We start from the raw sequence: 27,181 nt of genomic DNA on the forward strand, positions 1-27,181 counted from the left end.
GAGAGGGGGGAGGTGGAGAGAGAGGGGGGAGGTGGAGAGAGAGGGGGGAGGTGGAGAGAGGGGGGGGAGGTGGAGAGAGGGGGGGGAGGTGGAGAGAGGGGGGGGAGGTGGAGAGAGGGGGGGGAGGTGGAGAGAGGGGGGGGAGGTGGAGAGAGGGAGGTGGAGAGAGGGAGGTGGAGAGAGGGAGGTGGAGAGAGGGAGGTGGAGGGGGGTAGGAGGGAGGTGGAGAGAGGGGAGGGGGGTAGGAGGGAGGTGGAGAGAGGGGAGGGGGGTAGGAGGGAGGTGGAGAGAGGGGAGGGGGGTAGGAGGGAGGTGGAGCGAGGGGAGGGGGGTAGGAGGGAGGTGGAGCGAGGGGAGGGGGGTAGGAGGGAGGTGGAGCGAGGGGAGGGGGGTAGGAGGGAGGTGGAGCGAGGGGAGGGGGGTAGGAGGGAGGTGGAGCGAGGGGAGGGGGGTAGGAGGGAGGGGGGTTAGGAGGGAGGTGGAGCGAGGGGAGGGGGGTAGGAGGGAGGTGGAGCGAGGGGAGGGGGGTAGGAGGGAGGTGGAGCGAGGGGAGGGGGGGTAGGAGGGAGGTGGAGCGAGGGGAGGGGGGGTAGGAGGGAGGTGGAGCGAGGGGAGGGGGGGTAGGAGGGAGGTGGAGCGAGGGGAGGGGGGTAGGAGGGAGGTGGAGCGAGGGGAGGGGGTAGGAGGGAGGTGGAGCGAGGGGAGGGGGTAGGAGGGAGGTGGAGCGAGGGGAGGGGGTAGGAGGGAGGTGGAGCGAGGGGAGGGGGTAGGAGGGAGGTGGAGCGAGGGGAGGGCGTAGGAGGGAGGTGGAGCGAGGGGAGGGGGGTAGGAGGGAGGTGGAGCGAGGGGAGGGGGGTAGGAGGGAGGTGGAGCGAGGGGAGGGGGGTAGGAGGGAGGTGGAGCGAGGGGAGGGGGGTAGGAGGGAGGTGGAGCGAGGGGAGGGGGGTAGGAGGGAGGTGGAGCGAGGGGAGGGGGGTAGGAGGGAGGTGGAGCGAGGGGAGGGGGTAGGAGGGAGGTGGAGCGAGGGGAGGGGGGTAGGAGGGAGGTGGAGCGAGGGGAGGGGGGTAGGAGGGAGGTGGAGCGAGGGGAGGGGGGTAGGAGGGAGGTGGAGCGAGGGGAGGGGGGTAGGAGGGAGGTGGAGCGAGGGGAGGGGGGGTAGGAGGGAGGTGGAGCGAGGGGAGGGGGGGTAGGAGGGAGGTGGAGCGAGGGGAGGGGGGTAGGAGGGAGGGGGGTAGGAGGGAGGTGGAGCGAGGGGAGGGGGGGTAGGAGGGAGGTGGAGCGAGGGGAGGGGGGGTAGGAGGGAGGTGGAGCGAGGGGAGGGGGGTAGGAGGGAGGTGGAGCGAGGGGAGGGGGGTAGGAGGGAGGTGGAGCGAGGGGAGGGGGGGTAGGAGGGAGGTGGAGCGAGGGGAGGGGGGGTAGGAGGGAGGTGGAGCGAGGGGAGGGGGGGTGGGGAGGGGGGGGTTAGGAAAGAAAGTTGGAGAGAGGGGAGGGGGGTAGGAGGGAGGTGAAGAGAGGGGAGGGGGGTAAGAGGGAGGTGAAGAGAGGGGAGGGGGGTAAGAGGGAGGTGAAGAGAGGGGAGGGGGGTAAGAGGGAGGTGAAGAGAGGGGAGGGGTAGGGGGGAGGTGGAGAGTGTGGAGGGGGTTAGGAGGGAGGTGGAGAGAGGGGAGGGGGGTAGGAGGGAGGTGGAGAGAGGGGAGGGGGGTAGGAGGGAGGTGGAGAAAGTGGAGAGAGGGGAGAGGGGGTAGGAGGGAGGTGGAGAAAGGGGAGGGGGGTAGGAGGGAGGTGGAGAGAGGGGGTAGGAGGGAACTGGGCAATGAAAGGGGATGGAGGGAAGGATTGGGAGGGGAAGATAAAGTGGCGAGGGGTGGTTGGAGGGACTGGGGAGGGGAAGGAGGAAGGAACTTCATAATTAATCTGTGGAAACATTTTCTATAGGTTACTGACTTGGATGATCAGTTATGATCATAATGAATGGCAGAGCAGGCTCGAAGGGCCGAATGGCCTATTCCTGCTATTATTTCATTGAGCGAGTGGTTAATCTGTGGACTGGGTCCTTCAGGAGATGGCGGAAGTAATGAATTAATTCATTCAAATGCAAATTAGATTTTTTTCCCCAGAAAAATAACATTTTGGGATCTACTGTGAGAGTAATTTGAGACACAGTGTACTGAATGGAGTGGATCGAGCTCGGGAGAAATAGGTGACTTTGGGTCCATGGTTTCCCCAGCTCTCCATCACTGGGGGGTTCTCGTCACCTCATGCCTGCGTCTGCTGTAGACTAATTGATAGAGATTGATCGCTGTAATTAGACACTACACCACTATTATTTGATTATGCAATGTCCAGCATGGTGGAGGGAAGAACTGGATGTGGTCTTTTTTCGAGCAATTGCTATGTTCTGATGAAATGGAGGGAGGACAGCAACAGTCGGAGAGAGGATGGGACTGGAATAGAGGGGAAGGAAGATGGGTCATGGGAAGGGATAGAGGCAGGTAGGAGTATAGCTAAGGAGGGGGGAGGGGTACAGAAGAATGGGTGAGGAGGGAGGGAGTGGGTGGGGATGGGAAGAGAGAGATTGGAAACAGATGGGGAGATTTCCTACTGTTATGCACTGTGCCAGTAGCTGAATAGCGGCAGTGAGATAACTCCTCCTAGAAACATAGGAGCAGAAGTAGGACATTCAGCCCATCGAGCCTGCCTCACCATTCAATACAATCATGGCCGATCATCCACTTCAATGCCCTTTTCCCCGCACTGAGTGACGGGGAACTCGTACAAACGCTGAAACCGGCTACAAATGCGCTGTGTTCATGTTTGAAGCTGCAATACATTTCCAGGCTTTGACCAACAAGTTCAATCCTCTTAGTTTCAAGACATTGATTGAATGTTGCATCTTAAATATATTCAAGAAAGAGTTAGATATTGTTCTTGGGGCTAAAGGGATCAAGGGATATGGGGAGAAAGCGGGAACAGGGTACTGAGTTTGGATGATCAGCCATGATCGTATTGAATGGTGGTGCAGGCTCGAAGGGCCGAATGGCCTACTCCTGCCCCTATTTTCTATGTTTCACTCCAAAGCCCAAGGTTTACTCTCCCCTCTGCTCCTCATCAGCTGTGTCACCGGCAACTGATAAAGACGGCCATGAAAATCATGCTTTTTTTCTCCTTTTCAATTTTTCTCTCTTGCCTCAGGCCTCCAGTACCTCACCCAAGTGGCCATCATAAGCCCAGCTTTGTAAAAACATTTCTCCATGTCGGGGGGCATTTATTGTCTATCCTAAGTTACCCTGAGATGTCGGTTCAGATCCTTCTCCTAGCAGGTAGTGAGTTGCATCACATCCAGGCTCCACCCCCTCCAGGCACTGGATAGTAACGGAGACTGGGAATCCTGGCTGGATGTCCCCCTCCCCAATCCAACTGTAGCAGCCCAAGCATCAACCAGGCCAGTCAGCCTCGACCGGGCCTGATACACCTTGCTCTCTTTTGTTATTTTCTGGGAAAAAATCTAATCTGCATTTGAATGAATTAATACTGTCTGCGCCATCTCCTGAAGGACTCATTCCAGAGATTAACCACTCACTCAATGAAATAATGCAGCAACAGTAAATTGCAATCCTGCAGAGTCTTTAACTTTAGTAAAACATCCATCCCATGGTGCTTGACAGGACTGAACACCGAGCTACAACTAGATATATTAGGACAGGTGACCAAAACCCTTGTCAAACAGGTAGGTTTTGAGGAGAGACATAAAGGACATGGGACAGGTTGCCAGGTTTAGAGAGGGAAATCCAGTGCTTGGATGGCTGAAGGCTTAGTTCTGGCGGCTGCCAAAGGTGGTGGGGAAAGGAAATCAGGGATTCGCAAAGGCCAGAGTTAGAGGAGTGCAGAACCGCGCGGCAGGTTGGGGGGGGGGGGGGGGGAGGGGGTGGTGTTGTAGGGCTGGAGGAAGTTACATCAAGTGGGGAAGGATTCTTTAATTCTTTAACATTGCATCAGGAGAGAGAGACTTTGTTTTTTTAAAGGGGTACAGAAACACTGTTGCAGTCCTCAAAGGGTTAACAACCAACCACTCATCTAGAAAGAATCCTTATAATGTAAACATCCTCTGCTGACTCCTGGGAATGTTGGAACTCGAAGGTTCGTCCTATGCGTTGACAGCAGCCAGGCAGTCCAACAGTTACAAACTCATTAATAATACAACCTCACAGTTACAACCAAACTATGGCACAGAAAGAGGCAATCGGCCCATTGCATTCAGTGAGGTTGCTAGCTCTTTAAATTCGGTCTATCGATTTACTGCCCTGTTTGCTCTCAATATAACTTATCCCACACAACTATCTGATAGTCTTTTAGAAGAATTTACAGACACTACTTGGGATTCTTTTATGCTAAAAATGCTTATATAAATACAAGTTGTTACACTTCAACAACAATCAGTGGCAGAGAATTCCACATTCTAACCTAGCTTTGCATTTAGAGAAAACTGAACTCCCCTTTAATTGCCTGTAAGTATGTTAAACATGCAACCGCACCAAGCGGCGGAGGAGTGTGTGGAGATAACGGGAGCAACAAGCAACTCATCTTCCTAAAATCCTCAGAAGCAGGAATGCAACGAAAGGACTGGTGGATGGTTCTCTAGTATAAGCTTCCCCCCCCCCCCCCAGTACTGCGGCCCACTCTTCTCAAAGGCCCCTCAACTGCTGCCCTCCTGTACAATTTCCTCTCACACCCTACACTTTTCACTAGTTAATCTGGGGGTGAACTATACCAAAAGTAAAGGTAAAAATTATTGACCCAGGTGTTGGGCGGAGCATTCAATATTGCTCAAGTCTCTGGGGTGGAAGGGAAGTTCTAAAGTAGCTGAGGAATAGCCAACATTCAGCTCACTGAAAGAATCTAATATCACAGCAAACTCATTTCACAAAGCATGTTAGTGAGACACAAGTACCAAGGAGGTTACACTGTGTCAGTCACAGCATTATTACAACCAAAGCATTGCTAGTTTATGATGGGCTGGGAGTTTCAGTGGTCTTAACAACCCGATTACAAAGACTTTACCAATGGGAAAACCCATTTGAAAAGTGTTAATATTTACCCCTAACTGATGCTGTAATCTGGCCACAAGACTGAGCCCAAAGACGCAGGAAAGGAGGTGGGGTCTTATCAGAGGCTCCCAATGTAGGATCTTTTCCCCCACAGAAAGGATTTGATTTTTTTTCCCTTCATAGGATGTGGGCATCACTGGCGAGGTCAGCATTTGTTGCCCATCCCTAATTGCCCTTGAGGAGGTGTTGATGACTCGGCTGCTTGGAATGTTGAAAGCATAGAGGTCAGGTACAACTGAGTGACTTGCTAGGCCAATTCACAGGGCAGTTAAGAGTCAACCACATTGCTGTGGGTCTGGAGTCTCATAGGCAAGACCGGGTAAGGACAGTCGATTCCTTCTCTGAAGGACATTAGAGAACCAGATGGGGTTTTACAACAATCTGGTAGTTTATGGTCACCATTACTGAGACTAGCTTTTCATTCCAGATTTATTTAATTTATTGAAATTAAATTTCCCAGCTGCCATGGTGGGATTTGACCTCATGTCACCAGATCATTAGTCTAGGCCTCTGGATTATGAGCCCAGTAACATTAAAAAAAAGGGTATGGTAGCATAGTGGTAAACAAGTACAATGAGTTTAAGAGAAAGGGTACTTAGATAAAAGGTGATTACTATGCTAAACACAGGATGCTTTCTCCAGATTAAATGTTATATGATTCATCGACTTGTGCAGTAGTAAAGATGCATGAAGGTTATCATGTCCATTGTATTAAAAAGCCCTTGGAATTTGTGAATAGAAATGAGAGAGAGGCTGGGAGTGTGTGTCTGGGAAACACAAAAGGTGCAAGAGCAGTAGGGTTTGTTAAGAGTTTAGAAATGCTAGAGATCGCTAGAAGCTCCCTTGTTCGAGTCACATAAGGCAATCTATCTTCTTTACTTTGTGTCATTGTGAAACTAGATCATATGTACTGACCTGAGTGAATCTGATGACAATTGGGGATTTGTAAGTTTACATGCTGTAAAATAAAGCAGTTTAATGAGGTTTGTCAATCCCCCTCCCTCCACAGCCAATGCATATACAGGACTTTCTATATCCACTGGTTGTAATATGTAGGTCTCAACTCCCACATGTTTTTACGCCTTCCCCCTACTGGCTGAATTTTGCAGCCATTGGGAAAAGCTCCTGGGAGTATTCCCCAAGTAGGGACAAAGTCAAAAGATCAGGAGTTCTCTGTCTCCCATCCCTTTACTGGGTCCATTACCCTTTTTCTGCCCTCTCACCCTGTGACATAAATACTGCTATTGGTCTCAAAGCCCCTATGAACAACACAATAGACCAACTGGTAATATGTTAAAAATCTTAATTCTACAGACACTTTTTGGCGGCACAGTGGTTAGCACCGCAGCCTCACAGCTCCAGCGACCCGGGTTCAATTCTGGGTACTGCCTGTGTGGAGTTTGCAAGTTCTCCCTGTGTCTGCTTGGGTTTTCTCCGAGTGCTCCGGTTTCCTCCCACATGCCAAAAGACTTGCAGGTTGGTAGGTAAATTGGCCATTATAAATTGCCCCTAGTATAGGTAGGTCGCAGGGAAATATAGGGACAGGTGGGGATGTGGTAGGAATATGGGATTAGTGTAGGATTAGTATAAATGGGTGGTTGATGGTCAGCACAGACTCGGTGGGCCGAAGGGCCTGTTTCAGTGCTGTATCTCTAAACTAAACTAAACACTTTTTGTCAACTTTTCCAAGTGTCGGAGATGAACCATGTAAAGGTGAGAAAAGGGTGGAACCGAGGATTCCCCCCCCAATGTGGTTGACAGGGCCAACTGTGTCCAACCCATTTACCACACCTCTACCCTCACCCCTTCCCCTCCCTCCCAGAACTGCGACAGGGTTCCCCTTGTCCTCACTTTCCACCCCACCAGCCCCCACATCCAGAGGATCATCCTCCGCTATTTCCTCCACCTCCAGCGTGATGCCACTACCAAACACATCTTCCCCTCCCCTCCCGCCAGCGTTCCAAAGGGATCGTTCCCTCTGCGACATCCTAGTCCACTCCTCCATTGCCCCCATCACTTCATCCCCTTCCCACAACACCTTCCCCTGCCCTTTTACCTCCTCTCTCCTCACTATCCAAGGCCCCAAACACTCCTTTCAGGTGAAGCAGTGATTTACTCGTACTTCTTTCAATGCAGTATACTGTATTCGCTGCTCATAATGTGGTCTCCTCCACATTGGGGAGACCAAACGCAGACTTGGTGACCGCTTTGCGGACACCTCTGCTCAGTCCGAAAGCAGGACCCTGAGTTTCCGGTTACTGGCCATTTCAACACTCCCCCCTGCTCTCCTGCTCACATCTCTGTCCTGGGATTGCTGTAGTGTTCCAGTGAACATCAACGCAAGCTCGAGGAACAGCATCTCATTTACCGATTAGGCACACTACAGCCTGCCGGACTGAACATTGAGTTCAATCATTTCAGAGCATGACAGGCTCCCCTTTTTATTTTTAGTTATTTTTTTCCTTTATGTGTTTATTTTATTTTAGTTGGTTTATACTGTGCCTACCCACTGTTTTTTTTCATGTTTGTGCTTGGGGCCAGGCTGTTCAGTTTTCTGTCCATTAACACCCTCTCTGTACTAATGCTTTATCTTTCAGCACACCATTAACATACCGTTTGCCTTTGCTCCATGACCTTCTGGTCAGTTATTCTGTGACCTTGTCCTATCAAAACCTTCTCTTTTGTTATGTCTTGCCTAACCCCGGTTTTACTTGCTTAAAACCTACTACATTTCTGGCTCTGCCAGTTCTGATGAAGGGTCACTGACCTGAAACGTTAACTCTGCTTCTCTTTCCACAGATGCTGCCAGACCTGCTGAGTATTTCCAGCATTTCTTATTTTTATTTCAGATTTCCAGCATCTGCAGTATTTTGCTTTTTTTTTTGATGGTGTTGATCAGGAGCCCAGGCTGACATGGTTCATAAAGACATTGCAGAGTCTTTAACGTTCACACCTCAACTGTGGCAGGGTAGGTGGATTCTCTGCTTAATATTGCAAAGGGCCACAATATCAACTCAGATCAGGATGCAAAAAAAGAGATGAGAGCTTTTATAAGTTTGCAAAAAGGAAGAGATTAGCAAAAGTAAACATAGGTTTACTATGGAAGGAGAAATTATAATGGGAAATAAGAAAATGGCAGAGAGGTTTAGCAAATATTTTGTATTCATAGTCGGAAACAAAGAACATATCTGAAATTGTGGGGAACCAAGGGGCTAATGAGAGTGAGGGGTGATCAAAGTTTTCAAAATATGAAGGAAAACAGATAGAGTAGATAGAGAGAAACTATGTCCACTGGTTGGGGAGTCTAGAGCTAGGGGACAGAGTCTAAAGATTAGAGCCAGACCTTCCAAGAGTGAAATTAGTAAATGCCTCTACGTACAAAATGTGGCCGAAGTTTTTTTTTATTCTTTCATGGGATGTGGGGCATCGCTGGCAAGGCCAGCATTTGTTGTCCACTCCTAATTGCCCTTGATACTGAGTGGCTTGCGAAACCATTTCAGAGGGCAGTTAAGAGTCAGCCATATTGCTGTGGGTCTGGAGTCACATGTAGGCCAGACCCGGTAAGGATGTCAGATTTCCTTGCCTAAAGGGCATTAGTGAACCAGATGGGTTTTTATGACAATTGTTGATAGTTTCTGGGCACCATTACTGAGGCTAGCTTTCAATTCCAGACTTTGTATTAATTAATCAGTGGTAGGGAAACTATTGGAAAAAATTCTGAGGGACAGGATTAAACTCCACTCAGAGGCAGGAATTAATCAGGGGTAGTCAGCATGGCTTTGTCAGGGGAGATCGTGCCTAATAAATTTGATTGAATTTTTCGAGGTGACTGAGTAGATGAGTGTAAAGCAGTGGATGTAGTATACATGGACTTCAGTAAGGCTTTTGATAAGGTCCCGCATGGGAGATTGGTCAAGAAGGTAAGAGCCCATGGGATCCAGGGCAATTTGGATCAAAAACTGGCTTACTGGCAGGAGGCAGAGGGTAATGGTCGAGGGTTGTTTTTGCGATTGGAAGCCTGTGACCAGTGGTATACCACAGGGATCGGTGCTGGGACCCTTGTTGTTTGTAGTGTACATGAATGATTTAGCTGTGAATATAGGAGGTATGATCAGTAAGTTCACAGATGACATGAAAATTGGTGGCGTCGTAAGTAGTGAGGAAGAAATGGATAACAGGATGATATAGATGGGCTGGTAAGATGGGCAGTGCAGTGGCAAATGGAATTTAATCCGGAGAAGCGTGAGGTGATTTTGGGAGGACTAACAAGGCAAGGGAATATACAATGGATGGTAGGACCCTAGGAAGTACAGAGGGTCAGAGGGACCTTGTGTATTTGTCCATAGATCACTGAAGGCAGCAGCACAGGTAGATAAGGTGGTTAGGAAGGCATATGAGATACTTGCCTTTATTAGCCGAGGCATAGAATATAAGAGCAGGGAGGTTATGATGGAGCTGTATAAAACACTGGTTAGGCCACAGCTGGAGTACTGTGTACAGTTCTGGGCACCACAATATAGGAAGGATGTGATTGTACTGGAGAGGGTGCAGAGGAGATTCACCAGGATGTTGCGTGGGCTGGAACATTTCAGCTATGGGGCGGGGGTGGGGGGGGGGGGGGGGTTGGTGGGGGAGACTGGTTAGGCTAGGGTTGTTTTCTCTGGAACAGAGAAGGCTGAAGGAGAACCTGATTGAGGTATACAAAATTATGAGGGGCATTGAAGATAGGAAGAAACCTTTTTCCCTTAGCAGAGGTGTCAATAACCAGGGGGCATATTTTAAGGTAAGGGGCAGGGGGTTTAGAGGGGATTTGAGGAGAAATCTTTTCACCCAGAGGGTAGTTGGAATCTGGAACACACTGCCTGAAGGGGTGGTAGAGGCAGGAACCCTCACAACATTTAAGAAGTATTTAGATGAACACTTGAAATGTCATAGCATACAAGGCTACGGGCCAAGTGCTGGAATATGGGATTAGAATAGATAGGTGCTTGATGGCCGGCATGGTCACGATGGGCCAGCTGCATGGTGGGATTTGAACCAGTGTCCCCAGGGCATTAGCCTGGACCTCTGAATTACTAGTCCAGTCTCCCCAGTAATCAATGACAGTAAAGAAAAAGTACTGGAGAAATTAATCGGAGTAAAAGCTGACAAATCCCCAGGACCTGATGGTGTACACCTAGAGTTCTAAAAGAAGTGGCTGCAGAGGCAGTGGATGCAATGGTTTTGATCTTTCAGAATTCCCTAGATTCTATGGATTTGAAGTTAGCAAACATAACCCTGCTATTCAAGAAAGGAGGGAGAGAAAACAGGGAACCACAGGTCAGTTAGCCTGACATCAGCAGTAGGGAAAATGCTAGAATCTATTATTAAGGAAGTGGTAACTTAGAAAATCACAATATAAATAGGCAAAGTCAACAGGGCTTTATGAAAGGGAAAGCTTATTTGACAAATCTATTAAGAGTTTTTTGAGAATGTAACTAGCAGAATGGATAAAGGGGAAATCAGTGGATGCAGGATATTTGGATTTCCAAAAGGAATTCGATAAGGTGCCACACAGGAGGTTATTACACAAGATTAGGGCTCATGGGATTGAAGATTGGTTAACAGACAGAAAACAGAAAGTAGGAATAAACGGATCATTTTCAGGGTGGCAGGGTATAAGGCAGTGGAGTGCTGCAAGGATCAGTACTTGGGCCTCAGTTATTTACACTCCATATTAATGACTTAGATGAGGAGATTGAGTGTAAAGTATCAAAGTTTGCTGATATAAAGCTAGATGGGAAAGTAAGCTGTGAGGAGGATGTAAAGAGGTTGCAAAGGATATAGAATGGTTGAGCGACTGGGCAAGAGGGTGGCAGATGAAGAATAAGGTGGGTAAGTTTGAAATTATCCACTTTGGTAGAAAGAATAGAAGCAAAGAATTTTTTTTTTTAAAAAGGTGAGACACTAGTAAATAGTAAAACATGCTGGTACATCAAGTAATTAGGAAGGCTGTTATCCTTCATTGCAAGGGGTTTGGAATACAAGAAGAAAGAAGTTTTGCCTCAATTCTATAGGATCTTGGCGAGACCCCTCCTGGAGTACTTTGTATAGTTTTGGTTTCCTTACCTAAGGAAGGATATACTTGCCTTAGAGGGAGTGCAAAGGTTCACTCGATTGACTCCTGGGATGAGAGGGCCATTCTATGAGGTGAAATTGAGGAGATTGCAATCTCTAGCATTTCATAGATTGAGTGGCTATCTCATTGAAACGTATAAAATTTATAAAGGGCTTGGCAGGGTAGCTGCTGAGAGGCTGTTACCCCTGTCTGGAGAGTCTAGAATTAGGGGAATAGTTTCAGGATAAGGGATCGGCCATTTAGGACTGAGATGAGGAAAAGTTTCTTCACTCAGAAGGTTGTGAATCTTTGTAATTCTCTGCTCCGGAGGACTTTGGATGCTCAGTCATTGCGTATTCAGGACAGAGATCAATAGACTTTTGGGTATCATGGGATATGGGGATTGTGTGGGAAGGTGGAGTTGAGATGATCAGCCATGATCTTATTGAATTGTGGAGCAGGCTTGAGGGGCCGAATGGTCAACTCCTGCTTCTGTTTTTTTTTTTAAGTTCTTATGTGCTCAAAGCTTAGAGCTTTGAACCTCAGTATGCAAGCTGAGGGGCGACAGGGAAGGTAAGAGTCCTGAATGGTCTCTAACTGTCCTGTAATTCCACCGCCCAATTATATTCATTTGTTTTAAATTCCATTTTGCCAAAGTTTAGAAGAGATAAAAGATGAATTAGCTTGTGTTTCTCGAATCTGGAACATTATTCATGTTTGCCTTCTAACACTGAGCAGCACTATTTAAAATGTAATTAAAGCACAAGTCAATCAGCAGTTAGAGGATGTGCTGCTGACAAGTTTTGATGTTTAAAGTCTGTCCGGCAGAGAGATCGCAGTGACAGCTCCAGTCTCAGCCAGTAGACACTCAAACTCTGCTACAATATGACACACTTAATTCAGCTCAGAGTACCAATTTATAGACTGATTATATCTTGGTGACAGCCACAGTATACAATGCTGCATTACACTACCCTTGGACTTCAGACACTTGGCCTCAGAGAAGCATGTCCACAACATAATCTGCTGATGAGTCTGCACTGTTCCCAGCTGCCTGCCAACTTGAGATACTAAACGAAAGTTAACCAATGTTACTGTAGCTCACTGGTTAATGTTAGTCCTAGGAGCTCCCCAGGGCTAAGCACAGGAAAATGTACATTTGTATTAAAAAGTGTCAGCGAGGGGCTCCTACTCGCTGTCTGAAGTGCGCAGGAACGCATCAGCTGACGACAGAATCCAGCTCAGCTGCCATATAAAGGAACAGTTCACCAACGCTCTATGTTTAAGGTCGCACAATGAATGTCTCCTTGGGCAAGGAGTAGTAGAAGCCTGAGGAACGATGCAGACCTTCGGAGAGAACACTTCAAAGTTAGCAGCTCGGTTAAGCAAGGCTTTACAGAACTACTCAACAGCAGATGCAGCGGAGGCCAGAGCTGATCAGGACATGCACATGTGTTTATATAGAGGCTACGTCTCCCAGCCAGCATAGAGACATCCTTAAATGAGGTTGAGTGGAGAACTTATAAGCAGGAGATACTCAATCAAATCTCTGTGCTGGAACAGAAAAAATATTTATAAACAAGGCAAAGTTCCCAACTAGGATCCTTCTCTTCCCCCAGTGAGAATTGGAAAAGTGAATGAAGTTGCTCTGATGTTCGCAATCCAGCTTCATACCCCATTCACAATGTTAGTATGTCAACAGACTCCTCCCTGTCCTCAGAGCTCAGTGAAGAAATCTAACAACTTGTATTTATATAAAACCTTGAACATAGTAAAATGTTCCAAGGAATGTAATCAGACAAACATTTGACAGAGGTAGATAGGAGATGTTAGGACAGGTGACTAAAAGCTTGGTCAAAGAAGTAGGTTTTAAGGAGTGACAAAGGAGAGAGAGGTAGAGAGGCGAAGAGGTTTAGGGAGGGAATTCCAGAGCTTAGGCCCAGGCAGTTGAAGGGCCGGCTAGCAGTGGTGGAATGATTAAAATTGGGGATGTGCAAGAGGCCAGACTTGGAGGGCACAGCGATCTCGGAGATAGGGAGGGGCGAGGCCATGGAGGGATTCGAAAACAAGGATGAAAATGTAAAAATCTACAAGTGTGTTTGGTACTCAACAAAACCTGCAGGGTTCCAAGTCCCAACTCCAAACTGTATTAATGGAGATCATCTCAGCCTGGAAGAATTTAAACCGAAAGCGGTTTTGAGAAGTGTCACACCGAGTCCACAGGAGATTTGCTGGGCCAAACCAGCTGTGGAACCGTGTGCTGTCAGTTTGGCTCCCACCCGAGAATGGAACCCCAAACAGAGAATTACATGAGCAGTCGCCTTGGGGGGTGGGGGTGGGGGGAGAAGGAGCAGGGAAGAAATGGCTCAGTTCTTGCTTGGGGTGAAGTAGAAAAGCAGCAGTCCAAATATGTCAGCTTTCGACTCAAACTATTTTATCCAACAGAAATCAAAATATAGTCACCTGGAATAAGAAAAATCTTGTAGAGTCATAGGCGGCCATTTGGTCCATCGTATCTGTGCATTTATGTAGTGCCTTTCGCAACCTCATGACGTCCCAAAACACGTTACTGTCAATGAAGCACTTTGGCAGCCAATTTGTGCACAATACGATCCCAAAAACAATGAAATAGACAACCTTATAACCTGTTTCAATGATGTTGGTTGAGGGATAAATATTGGTCAATATAAATATCCCAGTATGGATGGGTGGGCTGAATGGCCACCTGCTGTACCGTAAATGACTGACTCCCCTGCTCGTCTTCAAAGTAGTGCAATGTGATCTTTTAAGTCCACCTGATAAAGCAGCTGGGGCCTTGGTTTAATGTCACACCTGAAAGGCGGCTCCTCTGAAGTGCCGTACTCCCTCAATACTGCACAAATGTCAAACTGGATTATATGCTCAAGTCTTGAGGGGGACTTGAACCCACAACCGTTTGGCTCAGAGCTGAGAATGCTACCTACCGAGCCACAGCTGATACTACAATTACTTTAGGAATCTGAGTCCGAGATTACAGTTTCAAGGCCCACTCCACAATCGCAGCTGACACGACAGTTTAGTTCTATTCCTCGGATGAGACATTAAACTGAGGCAGTGTGCCCGCTCAGGTGGACGTGAAAGATCCATGGCAGCATTCTAAAATCAGGCCAGCGTTCCCAATGTTCTGGTCAACATTTGTCCCTCAAACACTATCACCAATATGACATTAACATATGCAGTTTGTGGGTCCTTGCTGTGTATTAGAATTGGCTTCATACTTTCCTTACTTAAAAGAACAGCCAAAGGTAACTCATTAGATGCAAAGAGCTTTGGGATGTGATGAAGTGCTGCAGAAATCTAAGTCTGATCTATTTTACTGAAGAGTTATTTTAGTTCCATTCCCAGTGGAGAGTCTAGACAAAGTGGGATTGTTCTTCACAGAGCAGAGAGGGGAGATTTAATACAAGTGTTCAAAATGGAAATGTTTTGATTCAGTAAATATAGAGAAACTATTTCCACTGTCAGAAGACACATATTTAAGATCATTAGAAGAATCAAATGGGATGCAAGAATGTTTTTTTATGCAGCAATTTATCATCTGGAATGCACTGCCTGAAAGGACAGTGGAAGCAGATTCAATAGTAACTTTACAAAGGAAACTGGATAAATACTTGAAAAGGAGAAATTTGCAGGACTATGTGAAAAGAGCAAGTGGAAGCAGAAATAACTGGATAGCTTTTTCAGAGAGCTGACACAGGCATGATGGACTGAATGGCCTCCTTCTGCACTGAAATTCTAAATCCTAGGAAACGGGGTGGCATCTCTATGGGAACCAGGCACAGGTACAAGATGAGTGACAGCAGCACCTCTACCGACACCAGAAAAATGACCCTCAGTTATATAATGTCCAAACATTGCTAGGTCACAAATGACCATCTCAGCTTTCTCCTCAAATAAACTGAGCAAGTTGCAGCTGGTGCAGTTGTCAAACACGGTTCTGTACACAACACATCCTGATACCTATTAAGTACAGATGATAACTATCAGTTTAGTGCAAACATTTTTAAAATCTGCCTGCACATGTATATATGAGATCAATCTTTCTCACCGTTTCCATTCTTATCAATCTAATTATAGCCAACAAATCACTTGCAATGTCTTCTCCTCCTGCTCCCACACCATTACCTCTGGTGTCCCCCAAGGATCTATCCTCAGTCCCCTCCTATTTCTCATCTACATGCTGTCCCTCGGGCGACATCATCCGAAAGCACAGTGTTAGTTTTCACATGTATGCTGATGACACTCAGCTCTACCTCACCACCACCTCTCAACTCCTTCACTGTCTCTAAATTATAAGACTGCTTATCCAATATCCAGTACTGGATGAGCTGAAATTTTCTCCAATTACATACTGGAAAGACTGAAACCATTGTTTTCAGTCTATGCTCCAAACTCTGTTCCCTTGCTACTGACTCCCATTCCTCTCCCGGCAACACTTCTGACCACATCACTAAGACCGCCTATTTCCATCTCTAACATTGCCCAACTTCGCCCCATCTCAGCCCATCTGCTGCTGAAATCTTCATTCATGCCTTTGTTACCTCTCGACTTGACTATTCCAACGCACTCCTGGCTGGTCTCCGATATTCTACCTTCGTAAACACAAGGTCATCCAAAACTCTGTTGCCTGTGTCTTAACTCGCATCCAGTCCCATTCCTCTATCACCCCTGTGCTCACTGACCTGCATTGGCTCCCGGTCAAGCAATGTCTTGATTTTAAAATTCTCATCCTTGTTTTCAAATCCATCCACAGCTTCGCCCCTCCCGATCTCTGTAATCTCCTCCAGCCCCACAACCTCCAAGATACCTACGCTCCTCTAATTCAGGCCTCTCGAGAATCTCTGATTTTAATCCCTCCACCATTGGCGGCCGTGCCTTCAACTACCTCGGTCCTAAGCGCTAGAAAACCCTCCCTACACTTCTCCACCTTGCTTTCCTCCTTTAAGGCACTCCTTAAAACCTACCACTTTGACCAAGCTTTGGGTCATCTGACCTATCTCCTTATGTGGCCCAGTGTCTCATTTTGTTTTATGATGCTCCTGTGAAGCACCTTGGCATGTGTTATTATGTTAACGGGGCGATGTTGATGCTGTTGAAACCCTTTCCCATCAAAAATCTATCCAGCTCAGACTTGAAAATTTTGCAAAACTGTCTGCAAAAGGCAAACCTGTTAAAGAGTCAGGGAAAGAAATGTAGGGAGCTCAGGGAGAAATATGGAGAGCACTTCCTTGTTCAATAAATGCACACAGACCTTTACTTTGCAGCTAGGAACAAAACATCAAAAGGCCAAGCAAAACTACATTTAAATTGTTCCTTACAAATCAGAAATGGCAGTCTTGGTCATGTTGCGTGCCATCTCGCTATAATCCAGCCCTTTAATTGGAATTTAGAGTCATTGAAAATGAGGCCTTGCAAGTTCGACCTCTTGATTTGCTAAGATGCAAGCAGATTCACAAAAAGAATGCTCAAAGTAAACCAGTCGCAACAGCAGTGAACTGCAATATAAAAACACCCAAAGCAAGTGTTCTGCTATTGGCACACATCACTGAACTGAAACAGCACAGATTAAACCTTTTGACTGAACGTCTTTTGTACGTTGCACGTTTGTTAAGTGACAAAAGCATTTTGCATGGATAGGAAACACTGGAGCTTTACAATCCTGGGGAGGCACTGCTGTCTGTGCTAAACTGGCCTGGTTTATGTCAGATACCCTGCGATTGGTCAAAGGGTTATGGGGAGCCACGTTAAAGAAAGAAGAAAATAAGTTATTTGGATCTCTGAGCTCATCCTACACGAGGTTTCCACGCTGCCGTTCACCAACCAACTGAATAAACCTCTAATTAAGGCAGTTGGGGCAAGGGCTGCATTTGCCTAGAGTCTGACTCTGAACCTGGGCCCTGGGCAGGTGAGAGTACGCAATCTGAGGGACTGAAAAAGTTGTGAAAAATGTCCAGACTCTTGTGGCCCTGCCAGAAGACTCAGGTGGGTGTCCTGACAAAAGCACTGAAGGTTGAAGGGCAAAAGTGAGGTTACATCTTAGTTATTGTCTGTCCCTCTCTTCTGCCCCTCCATATCTCATGAAGCTGAACTTATCAGATGCACAAGGACAGTCGCTGGCTCATTGTGTCAGCTTATTCAATTTCAGGAGACTCAAGTTGAAACAAAAGTCACTTTAAGCAGCGGTGGCCCCTGGGCCTGGGGTAATAATCCTGCTCGGACTCAGGGAACTACAATACAAACGGGGAAGTGAAGCATTCCTCTAGCCAGCAGACCATTCATGTGCAACTGGAGAAATCCTGGCCAGAGCACATTTACAGTGTGCACACAGATACACAACACCTTCCAGACCCTCTGCCCTGTCTGCATTTACAATTTGACACCGACATGAGACTGAAAATAAAACATCCGCTGGAAAGTATAAATCAAAATTCATTTTATTCAAATAAAATCCATAGAATTATACAGCAAAGGAGGCTGCCATTCGGCCCATCATGCCTATGCCGTCTCTTTGAAAGAGCTTTCCAATTAGTCTCACTCCCCCGCTCTTTCCCCATAGCCCTGCAGATATTTCATTTTGAACTATATATCCAATTCCCCTTTGAAAGTTACGAGTGAATCGGCTTCCACCGCCCTTTCAGGCAGTGTACAAGTTGTTTCTAGAATTTACCTTAAAAAACCCACAGCTTTTGTTCCGCTTGGATGAAATCAATGAATCAAAATTCTCCTAAATTCCAGTCACAGAGATAACATTTACAGGCAATTAATTGGTCTTCAGTTAGGCAGTCTATTGGTAAGATTCCTTTTGTGAAGAATCGAGTGTGGGATTAGGGGTCTGGGGCTTTCAATGTGTGTCTGGGTGGTGGGTGGGTCTCGTTTTTTGGGTGGGGAAGAGCTCAGGTTCTGCTTTAATTATAAGCCGTCCACCCACAGGCTGCAACACACCCCAGGGTAGGTACAGCACGGCCCCCAGCTAGAGAGCCAGTTTGTTCCCGTGCCTTGTAACCCCCACACAGAGTGGCTGCTTAGCGCCTGAAGGCTGTGGTTTGAGGTTGACACTAACCCAACTGGACAAAGCCTGGTGTTCAAGAGTTACAACAAAAGCAAATGCCCGACATGTGACCATACATCAGAATTTACTCCACAACCCAGAGATCTCTGCATTCCCTGATTTCCATCGTTTCAGCATTGGCAGCTGTGCCTACAGTAGCCCGGGCCCTAAGCTTCAGAATTCCCTCCCTGAACCTCTCCAGCTCTTTTCTCCTTTAAGATTCCTGCTTAAAACCTACCTCTAAGCAAGTTTTTGATTAACTTCCCTAATATATCAATTTGTGGCTCTGTAACGTTCAGTTTGAGAACATTCCTGTGAAACACCTTGGGCGTTTTACTACGTTGAAGGCGCTATATAAAAATAAGTTGCAAACCTACATACTAACAAAATAAAAGTATTTTTTAAATGCAGAAATGGATTGCTCAGCCACAGTGCAGGATAGGGTGAGTCAGAAGTGAGATTCAATAAAATGAAGCTTGGGTTTGAAAGCCTGCAGGCTGCGAAAGAGCAGGAGCTCACTGGGGACAGGGCAGGGAGTCATGGTCCAGGGAACAAAGGAGTTACACTGGGAGATGGCGTGAAGAGTGAAGATTCAGGAGGCTACAGGACAAAGGACTGGGAGCTTAAAAGGAAGAGAGACGACTCTGGAGGAACACTGACAACAGTGTCAATTAAAGAGGGGGAGAGGAGAGAGTGGGGGAGGACAAGGCGAGTGGAGGGGAGGGCAGAAGAGCTGGGGTGAGAGGAGAAGCAAATGTGAGGGCAAAAAGAGTGGGGGTTTCATACCTGGTCTGACAGCACTCATCACTGCTCGCGAGGCTTTCAGAACAGCCTGGTAGATGTCTCGCTGGTCAGCAGTGAATCTGCCATTGGCTGGAAATGAGCAGGTGATGTCAGAGCCATAGCAATAATATTCGCCACCCATATCGAAGAGGCTGAAAATATTAAATCAATATATTAATAAAAGATGATCACATAGCCCAGTGCTCATCCACAGGCCTACACACAGCAGGAGCTAAATACAGTGACAATTAACCATCCCAGATCAGGTACAGCACAGGATTAGATAGAGTAAAGCTCCCTCTACACTGTCCCACAAACACTCCCAGGACAGGTACAGCACGGGGTTAGATACAGAGTAAAGCTCCCTCTACACTGTCCCACAAACACTCCCAGGACAGGTACAGCACGGGGTTAGATACAGAGTAAAGCTCCCTATACACTGTCCCATCAAACACTCCCAGGACAGGTACAGCATGGGGTTAGATACAGAGTAAAGCTCCCTCTACACTGTCCCATCAAACACTCCCAGGACAGGTACAGCATGGGGTTAGATACAGAGTAAAGCTCCCTCTACACTGTCCCATCAAACACTCCCAGGACAGGTACAGCACGGGGTTAGATACAGAGTAAAGCTCCCTCTACACTGTCCCCATCAAACACTCCCAGGACAGGTACAGCACGGGGGTTAAATACAGAGTAAAGCTCCCTCTACACTGTCCCCATCAAACACTCCCAGGACAGGTACAGCACTGGGATTGGCTGCCCACTGATTTGGGAGCCTGAGTGCATCAACGAGGTGCAGCTGACAGTGCTGGTGGCAGTTGGAGGTTGCAGAGGTGGAGAGAGGTGCTACACTGAGCAAGGGAGAGCTTCTACAAACAAGCAGAGGAAAACTCCAACAACAATCACCTTTAAAAGAGAAGAAAGTGACATTCTTTTTTTGTTGGAAACAAGGCTTTGTCTGGAGGTGGGTGCTGAACACCAGTAATTTACTTTGGACTGTTGGGGGAGGAACAAGTGGCTGGAACAACAAGGGGTGGGGCTGCCAATTCAACAGGAATCTGTGCTGCTGCAAAAGCACACAGGAAAGCTCCCTCCCCACCCCAATTGCCAAGCCTGGGTCAGCTGAAGCTGCCCAGCTAAACAGACGGAAGGGGATAGATAGTGCCTGGGCAGCTTCAGCTGACCCAGGTGAAGACGACTCCCCCAACCAGAAGACCAACTTCAAAGACTGTTTTAAGTGTACTGTGAGCACCACCTCCAGAAAGCAAGTCATCCCTTCCAGCCTGCCCTTGCCTCTCCTCTATTACCTCAGCCTCTCCACTAATCTGTTGTTTGTTTGTTTGTCTTTACTACACATTCAATATTTTCAGTTAAATCGCTGATATTTGGTGTGCAAGTCCACAATTTGGGGTGGGTTTAGCTCTTGGACCCATGGCAAGCCCTTCATCACCGGTGGCGGGGCCCTCTACTACCTACGCAGCTGCAGCTTCTGTGGCTGCCCACGTGGCCCCGTCACCCTTTAAATTATTGACATGCAGCCATGGGGTGAAGAGCTATCCCCACCCCAACATGTCTATTGAGGCCTGCGTTAAGGCAATGGCCGTGGTTGTCGGCCCCTCGGCCATTGTTGCGGCCTCAAAAATGTATGGGAAGGCTGTGTTCTTTTTGAAGACCGAGCGGGCGGTGTCCCTGGCCCTGAGTAAAGGGCTCACTGTGGGGGGGACCTTCCTGCCAGTGGACCCTCTGGGGGCCACTGCGCATCGGATAATGTTGTCCAACGTCCCACCCTTCATTCCCAGTGAGCTCCTCCTCCACCACCTGCACCATCTGGGGGAGGTGAGGTCGGGGATCACCCCAGTCCGGCTTGGTCTTCGGGAGCACAGCCTCCAACATGTCTACTCCTTCCGCCGCCAGTTATTTATGCAGCTGGCGCGGGAGGAGGACACGGAGGGCCAATTTAATGTGGAGTTCCAGGGGACGGCCTACCGCGTCTTTTGGACCTCGGACGGGGCGCGGTGCCACGTCTGCAAGGGGGTGGGGCATGTTCGGAAGAACTGCCCCAACCTCCCGGCCGCCAGCTCCACCTCGGCGGCCCAGAGTGGTTCCACAGCAACTCCTCCCACTCCCCCCGCACATCCAACAGACACCGCTCAGTCGGTTCCGGAGGCTGTGGTTTTCACAGCCTCTGGCGGGGAGGGGAGCGTCCGTCCGAGCGGAAGGAAGACGCGGGGAAAAAAGAAACATCGTGAGGCGCGTCCCCTGGACACTTTGACTCAACCCGAGCCTGAGCTCAACCCAAAGCCCATTCCCATGGAATCCACCTGTCCCAGGGCTGGGCTCAGGCCCAGGGTGACTAAAAAAGGAAAAAAGGGTGCGGAGGCGGAGGCCTCTGATGACATGGAGGTCTCTGAGTCTCCGCGCCCAAGTGCGAAAAAGAGGAGAAGGCACCCCTCCACAGAAATAACACAGGGCCCTGAGGTGCAGGGCCCATCTGTTGGAGGGGAGCTGCCTCCTGTTTCTGGTCCTCAGGTGCCCCCTACCGCCACCACCAAGGCTGCTAAGTCCGGGCAGGTGCTCCCTATTCCTCAGGATGGAGGGGAGGGGATGGCCCCGGTACGTGAGGCCCCTCCTGAAGGAGTAAGTGGGGCCCTGCTTGTGGTGGGGGAGCCTGGGGAAACCGCCCATTCCGCCACTGCTACTGGGTCGGGTGTCCTGAATGAAGGGGAGGGCGAGGCCCCAGAGGGTCGGGCCTCCCAGCCGGAGTCCACCACCAACCAGGAGACACCCGACCCAGTTATAACTGAGAATGCTGCCCCATCTGCTGGGCCTGTGGGTGCTGGCGGAGCGGGAGATGGCCTCCTCTCGCCGCCTCCAGTCTCGGCTCCGGCTGGTTTCCCGGAGTCCGGAACTTCTGTCTCCCCTGGACCAGTCATTGGCCTGGGGATGGAGGTGGAGGGGGGTCCTGAACCGCTGGTGCCTACAGGCTCCAGTTTCACAATAGAACCCAGAGAGGACTCCTCCGCCATCGATCCTGGGGGTGGGATCGTGACGGAGGCGGGACCAGCTGGCGCGGCCGGGACGTCCGCCCCACAGTGTGTGGTGGATGTGTCGGCCGCTGGCGGTGACGACCCGGAGGAGGATGGGGATTCGGTGCGGGGCACGGAGGATGATCTTGATTCCATCGCCAGTGAGGTGGTGGAGTCCCTCGTGCCTCCCACCGAATCTCCTCTCATCCCCACGGCGGAACTCCGGGATTTCCTCGCGGCTTGCAGAGGTTGCCGCAATAAAGTTCAGCTGGCCCTCGACCGTTGGTCGAATCTGGCGCTGATCATCCAGTCCGTCCGTGCCGCCCTTAAGATAGCGGGCAAGCGCGCGGACGTGAAACTGGTTGAGAGGCGCCGTTTTAATGTGTTCCTCAATGGGTTGCTGGGGGAGTGGAGGGCCAGGTGCACTTCCACTCCCTCCTCACAGTGAGCTGTTGGTGACGGGTTTTACGTACCTTTGACATGAAGATAACCATAGCCAGCCTCAACATCAACGGCAGCAGAGGGGCTCACCGCAGATTTCACAATCTCTCAGTCCTTAGGGAAGGGAGATACGCGGTGAGCTTTCTGCAGGAAACCCACACCGTTCCGGGAGACGAAGCCACCTGGCTCCTGGAGTGGCAGGGTGGGGTCTACATGAGTCACCTCACCCCTATTTCTAGTGGGGTGGCTATCTTGTTGGCCCCGACTTTTCAGCCGGAGATCTTGGGGGTCAAGGAGCTAGTGCCGGGCCGCTTGCTCCACCTCGCCGTTCGCCTGGGTAGCGTGCCGCTCCACTTTGTGAACGTGTACGCGCCCAGGCCCGGCGCTTTGCAAGCGCGCTTCTTTGAAGAAGTGTCCGCTCTCTTGAGCTCCATCGATAGCGGCGAGTGCATCATCCTCGGGGGGGATTTTAACTGCACCCTCGAGGTGGGGGATCGCTCCGGTCCCCAGCGCGGCCAAGCGTCGGTGGAGAAGTTGAGGGGACTGATCAGCTCCCTTAACTTGGTGGACGTCTGGCGGAATCTCCATCCCGACTCCAGCGCCTTCACGTGGAGGTCTGGAGGAGGGGGGTCGCGAATCGACCGCCTCTACATTTCGCAGGCGTACGTCTCCCGCGTCTCGGCGGCCTCCATGCGGCTGGTGCCGTGCTCGGACCACCGCCTGGTGTGGGCGGAGTTCACTCCGCTCCGCACGCGGGCGGGGTCCGCGTACTGGCACTTTAACAACCGGCTGCTGGAGGACGTGCGATTTCGGGACTCGTTCTGTCGATTCTGGGCCGACTGGAGAAGGAAGCAGGGGGGCTTCCCCTCCTTGAGGCTATGGTGGGATGTGGGCAAGACTCACATCCGCGTCTTCTGTCAGGAGTACGCGAAGGGGTCGACCAAGAGGCGGGAAGCCGAGGTCGGGCGCCTTGAGAGGGAGGTGCTCGACTTGGAATCCCGCCTCGGTCATGCCGTCGCGGACCCGGCCCTGTGGCAGGCGTACAAAGAGAAGAAGGGCGCGCTGAGGAACCTGCAGCTCATAGGGTCCCGAGGCGCGTACGTGAGGTCGCGGATCCAGATCCTGGAAGATTTGGACCGCGCCTCACCCTTCTTCTACTCGCTGGAAAAATGGCGGGGGGTCCGTAAGCAGCTCGTCGAGCTGCTGGCCGACGACGGATCCTCCATCACGGATCCGGAGGGAATGGGCCTCCTGGTCCGGACGTATTACAGTGCGTTGTTCTCTCCGGATCCGTCCAGCGAGGATGCGCGCAGAGTTTTGTGGGAGGACCTGCCGCAGGTCAGCCCGGAGGGCGCCGAAGGATTGGAGGCTCCGCTCACGTTGGCGGAGCTGACTGGCGCCCTCCACCAGCTCTCGAGGGGCAAATCCCCAGGGCTGGATGGGTTGACCGTGGAGTTCCTCAGGGCGTTCTGGGACGTCCTGGGGGACGATTACGCGCGGGTCCTGGGGGAAAGCCTGGCGACCGGGGAGATGCCCCTCTCGTGGCGCAGGGCGGTCATCGTCCTGCTGCCGAAGAGGGGCGATCTCCGCCTGCTTAAAAACTGGCGTCCGGTCTCCCTCCTCAGCACGGATTATAAGATCTTTGCCCGGGCTATGTCTACCCGCCTGGGCTCCGTGCTGGCCCACATGATCCACCCCGACCAGTCCTACACGGTCCCGGGCCGGTCCATCCAGGACAACATCCACCTGGTCCGGGACCTGATCCATCTTTCCCAGAGGACTGGTCAGTCGGTCGCCTTTCTCTCCCTCGATCAGGAGAAGGCGTTCGACAGGGTGGATCACGATTACCTTTTCGGGACTCTGCGCGCTTTCGGACTCGGGCCGCATTTCGTGGCCCGGGTCCGACTTTTATACGCCGCCGCAGAGTGTCTAGTCAAAGTTAACGGGTCCTTGACGGCGCCCCTTCGATTTGGGAGAGGAGTGCGTCAGGGGTGCCCCATGTCCGGCCAACTGTATACCATCTGCGTGGAGCCCTTCCTGTGCCTGCTTCGCAGGAGGTTGACGGGATTGGCTCTGCCCGAGCCGGCCATGCGGGTCGTCCTCTCGGCTTACGCCGACGACGTGCTCCTCGCAATCACAGATCCCGTTGACTCGCGGAGGATGCGCGACTGCCAGCAGACCTTTTCTGCCGCGTCCTCCGCGAGGATCAATTGGGAGAAATGTTCCGGACTCCTGGTTGGTCAGTGGCGGGTGGACTCCCTGCCGGAGGAGATGACACCTTTTGCGTGGAGCACCACGCACCTCCTCTATCTGGGAGTCCACCTTAGCCCCGCTGAGGAAGCCTGGCCGGCAAACTGGCAGGAGTTGGAGGCGAAAGTCACCGCTCGGCTGGGGCGCTGGACAGGACTGCTCCGAGTGCTTTCCTACAGGGGCCGAGCGTTGGTCATAAACCAACTGGTGGCCTCCATGCTGTGGTACCGGTTGGTCACTTTGGCCCCGCCCCCTGTATTTGCCACCAAGATCCAGAAGAAACTCGTCGATTTCTTCTGGGGCAAGAGGAAACACTGGGTCTCTGCCGCGGTCCTGAGTCTCCCGATCGAGGAGGGCGGTCAGTCGCTGGTGTGCGTCCGCACCCAGGCTGCGACTCTCCGCCTTCGGACCCTGCAGAGATACCTGTACGTCGAGCGTCCTCCCAGATGGTGTGCGCTGGCGACGTATTTTTTCCGCCAGTGTCACTGCCTTCAAGACGACACGCAGCTCCCGGTGGAGTCCGTTAGCCGCGCCTCTCTGAGGGAGTTGCCTGTCTTTTACCGGGATCTTTTCCGAGTCTGGAACATGGTCGCCTCCAGTCAGGGCGCTCCCCCGCCGGCGGAGGAGAGCGCCTCGGCTGTCCGGGCGGCCGACTCCGGGGACGGTCCGGCGGGCGGAGGAGTAGCCGAAACCCCCGGGACGCCCCTCACTGCGGGTGGCGAGGGGGCTCGGGAGTGCGGAGCGCTCCCGGCCGAGCCGACCCCCGCTCGGCCGGAACTGCTCATCGGACCCAGGCCCCGAAACCCTCCTCGGGAGCCGGTCCCGCACAACCCGAGCCGCCTCTCGGAAATGCCCTCCGTGCCATTCCAATCGGCGCGGAGGGGTTTCCTGTACGGGCTGTTCCTGCACACTCTCCACTTCCTCGCCCTCGTCAGCCGGCCGGACACGCCCTGGCGGTCCGCGTTGCCATCTGGCGGCGAGGGGAAACCCCGATGGAGGTCTCTCTACGCGGGAGTCTTCCCCCTTTACATCGGGGACCTGGGGTGGAGGGTGCTGCACAGAGCAGTCCCGTGCAATAGGCTTTTAAGTAGGTTCACGGACTCCCAGGCCACCTGTACTTTCTGCGGCCTGGACGAGTCCGTGTTCCACATTTATACGGAGTGTGCGAGGTTGCAGCCCCTATTTGAGTATCTGAAGGGGCTGCTCCTCAAATTCTGGCTGCACTTCAGTCCCACGCTCCTGATCTTTGGGCACCCGGTGCGGAGGGGCTTGGGCCGGGAGGAGGATCTCCTCGTCGGTCTGCTCCTGGGCCTGGCCAAGGTGGCAATTCACAGGTCCAGGTTGCGGGCCGTCGGGGGGTCCGTCCTCCCCGATTGCCTGCCCCTCTTCCGCGGTTACGTTCGCGCCCGGGTGTCCCTGGAAAAGGAGCATGCGGTGTCCGCCGGTACGCTTGAGGCCTTCCGCGACCGGTGGGCACCGCAGGGACTGGAGTGCATTGTCAACGCCGAGAATGGCATTTTAATTTGAGTTTTTTGTTTATTTATCTGTTTTAATAAAGTTATTTTAAAACTGTAAATATGTACATAAAGGGGGCCTGAGGGATAAAGGCCCTCTCGATGTGAAAAAATATAAAAGGGGCCTGGGGTATAAAGGTCACCATAAAAAAAAAAAAAAAAAAAACAGGGTTAGACACAGAGTAAAGGTCTGGGAAGGGGAGCTGCCTTGGCCACAGTCGATTACTGTTGTTGCAGATGTCAGTGTGTTACAGGAGCTGAGTGTATCAGATTCTCAAAAATTAATGAAGTTGAGCTGATGCCAAATTGTTCCTGTAAATGTTCCCTTCCTTTGCTGAAGGCACAGAGTCATGCTGGGGCAGGAGAGGAGTCATATAGTGGGTATAAATGATTCAAACTCTAATTGGCATGTCCTCCGAAGTTTATCACATGGGGAGAAAGTCACACTCAGGAACACCTGCTCAAACAGAGGATTCTGGCTGAACTCAGACCCACATCCAGCTCACACTCCATCCTCAACAGGGTCAGCGAGTCTATGCTGACAGCATAGCACAATATCACTCAGTGAGGGACGGAGGAGGGGATGAGTGGGAGGGAGAGCAGGCACGGGATGAACCAGGAGTGAGCGTGACGGGGGATGCGAGAGAGCGGGCGAGAGGGAGAAACGCATGAACATACGAACGTGAGGAGGCCATTTAGCCCAACAAGCCTATTCACCACATTCCCACCTTTGCCCAATATCCCTTAATACCTTTAGATTAGATTAGAGATACAGCACTGAAACAGGCCCTTCGGCCCACCGAGTCTGTGCCGAACATCAACCACCCATTTATACTAATCCTACACTAATCCCATATTCCTATCAAACATCCCCA

At 50.7% G+C, this 27,181-nt stretch overlaps 1 protein-coding gene across 1 annotated transcript in view; it reads right to left on the bottom strand.

The window, feature by feature from the left end:
• The window catches only part of pepd (peptidase D), a 180,574-nt gene that overhangs the window by 20,821 nt on the left and 132,572 nt on the right, over positions 1-27,181 (bottom strand). The window contains exon 12 of the mRNA XM_068049026.1: positions 19,076-19,224. Within this exon, the coding sequence (XP_067905127.1) occupies positions 19,076-19,224 (149 nt within the window). The remainder of the gene's footprint in view (positions 1-19,075; positions 19,225-27,181) is intronic.

Source organism: Heterodontus francisci, chromosome 17, assembly GCF_036365525.1.
Source record: "Heterodontus francisci isolate sHetFra1 chromosome 17, sHetFra1.hap1, whole genome shotgun sequence".
Lineage (NCBI taxonomy): Eukaryota > Metazoa > Chordata > Chondrichthyes > Heterodontiformes > Heterodontidae > Heterodontus > Heterodontus francisci.